The 1,628-nt window shown below is 45.7% G+C and overlaps 1 protein-coding gene across 1 annotated transcript; it reads left to right on the forward strand.

Annotated features, from left to right (window-relative positions):
- LOC122659061 (patellin-1-like) lies at positions 1 to 1,349 on the forward strand. The gene is made up of 3 exons (XM_043854216.1): positions 1 to 96; positions 288 to 1,049; positions 1,155 to 1,349. Exons 1-3 carry the CDS (start codon positions 1 to 3, stop codon positions 1,347 to 1,349), a joined length of 1,053 nt encoding a protein of 350 aa, XP_043710151.1.
- The last annotated feature ends 279 nt before the right edge of the window (positions 1,350 to 1,628 follow it).

The raw sequence follows: 1,628 nt of genomic DNA on the forward strand, positions 1-1,628 counted from the left end.
ATGGCAGAGGAAACCCAAATGAAAGCAGAGGAAGTCGTTGTGGTTGAGACAAAGAAAACTGCGATTGAGAAAGATGCACCACCATCGGTGCCGGAGGTCATGGGTCAACCAAACACACCCTCATCGAAGAAGTTTCTGCTACTGCTACCGAGGAGGCTGAGAAGCCAAAGGTTGCTGAGGAGGAGACCATTGCTCAATCTATTTCTTTTAAGGAGGAGAGTAACATCGTTTCCAATCTTACTGACCCAGAGAAGAAAGCCCTTAAAGAGTTAAAGCAGCTTATCTAGGAAGCACTTAACAAACACGAGTTCACTGCTCCTCCACCGGCGGCAAAGGAGGAAGAGAAGAAGGCTGAGATTCAAGAAGCCTTTGCCCTTGCAGAGGAAAAGCCAATTGTTGTTGAAGAAACGCCGATATTGACGATCACGGAAGAGCCCCCGAAGACGGAGGCTAGTAAAGTTGCAGAGCCGGTACTGGTCTCGGACATGGTGGAGGAGAAGAAAGAAGCACCATCGAAGAAGCCAGGTGAAGTGACACCACTGGCATCGGCACCCGAAGTTGAGGAACTAGCAGATGTGGTGGTTACAGAGGTGGTTGAGAAGATAACCTACGTTGATGACGATGGCACTAAGACTGTTGAAGCCATTGAAGAGACCATCATAGCCGTCTCTGCTCCTGCAGCACCAGCTGAGGAAACTGCAGCGGCGTCTCCGAAAAAGGAAGGGGAGGTAGAGGCCGCCGCCGCCGCCACCGCACCACCTGTTGAAACAAAACAAGAAGAGATAACCAACGTTGCTGCGCTGCCACCACCACTAGAGGAGGTGTCAATATGGGGAATCCCTTTGCTTGCCGACGAGCGGAGCGATGTGGTCCTTCTGAAATTCCTTCATGCCAGGGATTTCAAGGTGAAGGACGCATTCACCATGATCAAGAATACGGTGGCATGGAGGAAAGAGTTTGGAATTGAGACCCTTCTTGAGGAAGACCTAGGTTTAGCTGCTCAGATTGATAAGCAAGCATTGGAGATTGATCGTTTTATTCTATTACAGGTAAAAAGGAACTGCATCTATTTTTTTATTGATTGTTCTGTAAATGACTGATTACAGTATCTTATTTTGATGTTTCAGTTCTGTTTATTTTGGGAAAAAACACAGAATGAGATACTCAGATCAGCTTTACATGAACAAAGGAATCAACAAATGGCTACCCTTCTAAAAAAGATGGAATCAAAGGCGTTGAGCTTACTGAAACGGAAGGATGAAGACATTGTAAGAGCGGCCAAAAGAACAATAGAGCTAATGCTTGAGAAGGGTAGAAATGGAGAACCAAACTTGGCAAAAAGTCGCTAAAGAGAACGAGGCCATGTTTGTGGCTCTGAATAATACACTGGAATAGTTGAAAGAGAACGCTTGCTGCTTTCCTTCTGCCGGAGCAAATGATTTGGTTCAAGCAAAGAGGTTGAAGAGGAGTGATTGAGTGGCAAACATTTTCATTAACGAATCAATGGGGCTGGGATGGTTGCAACTCATCTTCCCCAAAAGGGGAAGATGAGTTGCAGGTTTTTTTTTTGTTTTGTTTTGGGGGTTCTTCTTAGAAGGGCAATTCCGTCAGTTTAAGTCTATTTTTTA

The sequence above is a fragment of the Telopea speciosissima genome, chromosome 4, assembly GCF_018873765.1.
Source record: "Telopea speciosissima isolate NSW1024214 ecotype Mountain lineage chromosome 4, Tspe_v1, whole genome shotgun sequence".
Lineage (NCBI taxonomy): Eukaryota > Viridiplantae > Streptophyta > Magnoliopsida > Proteales > Proteaceae > Telopea > Telopea speciosissima.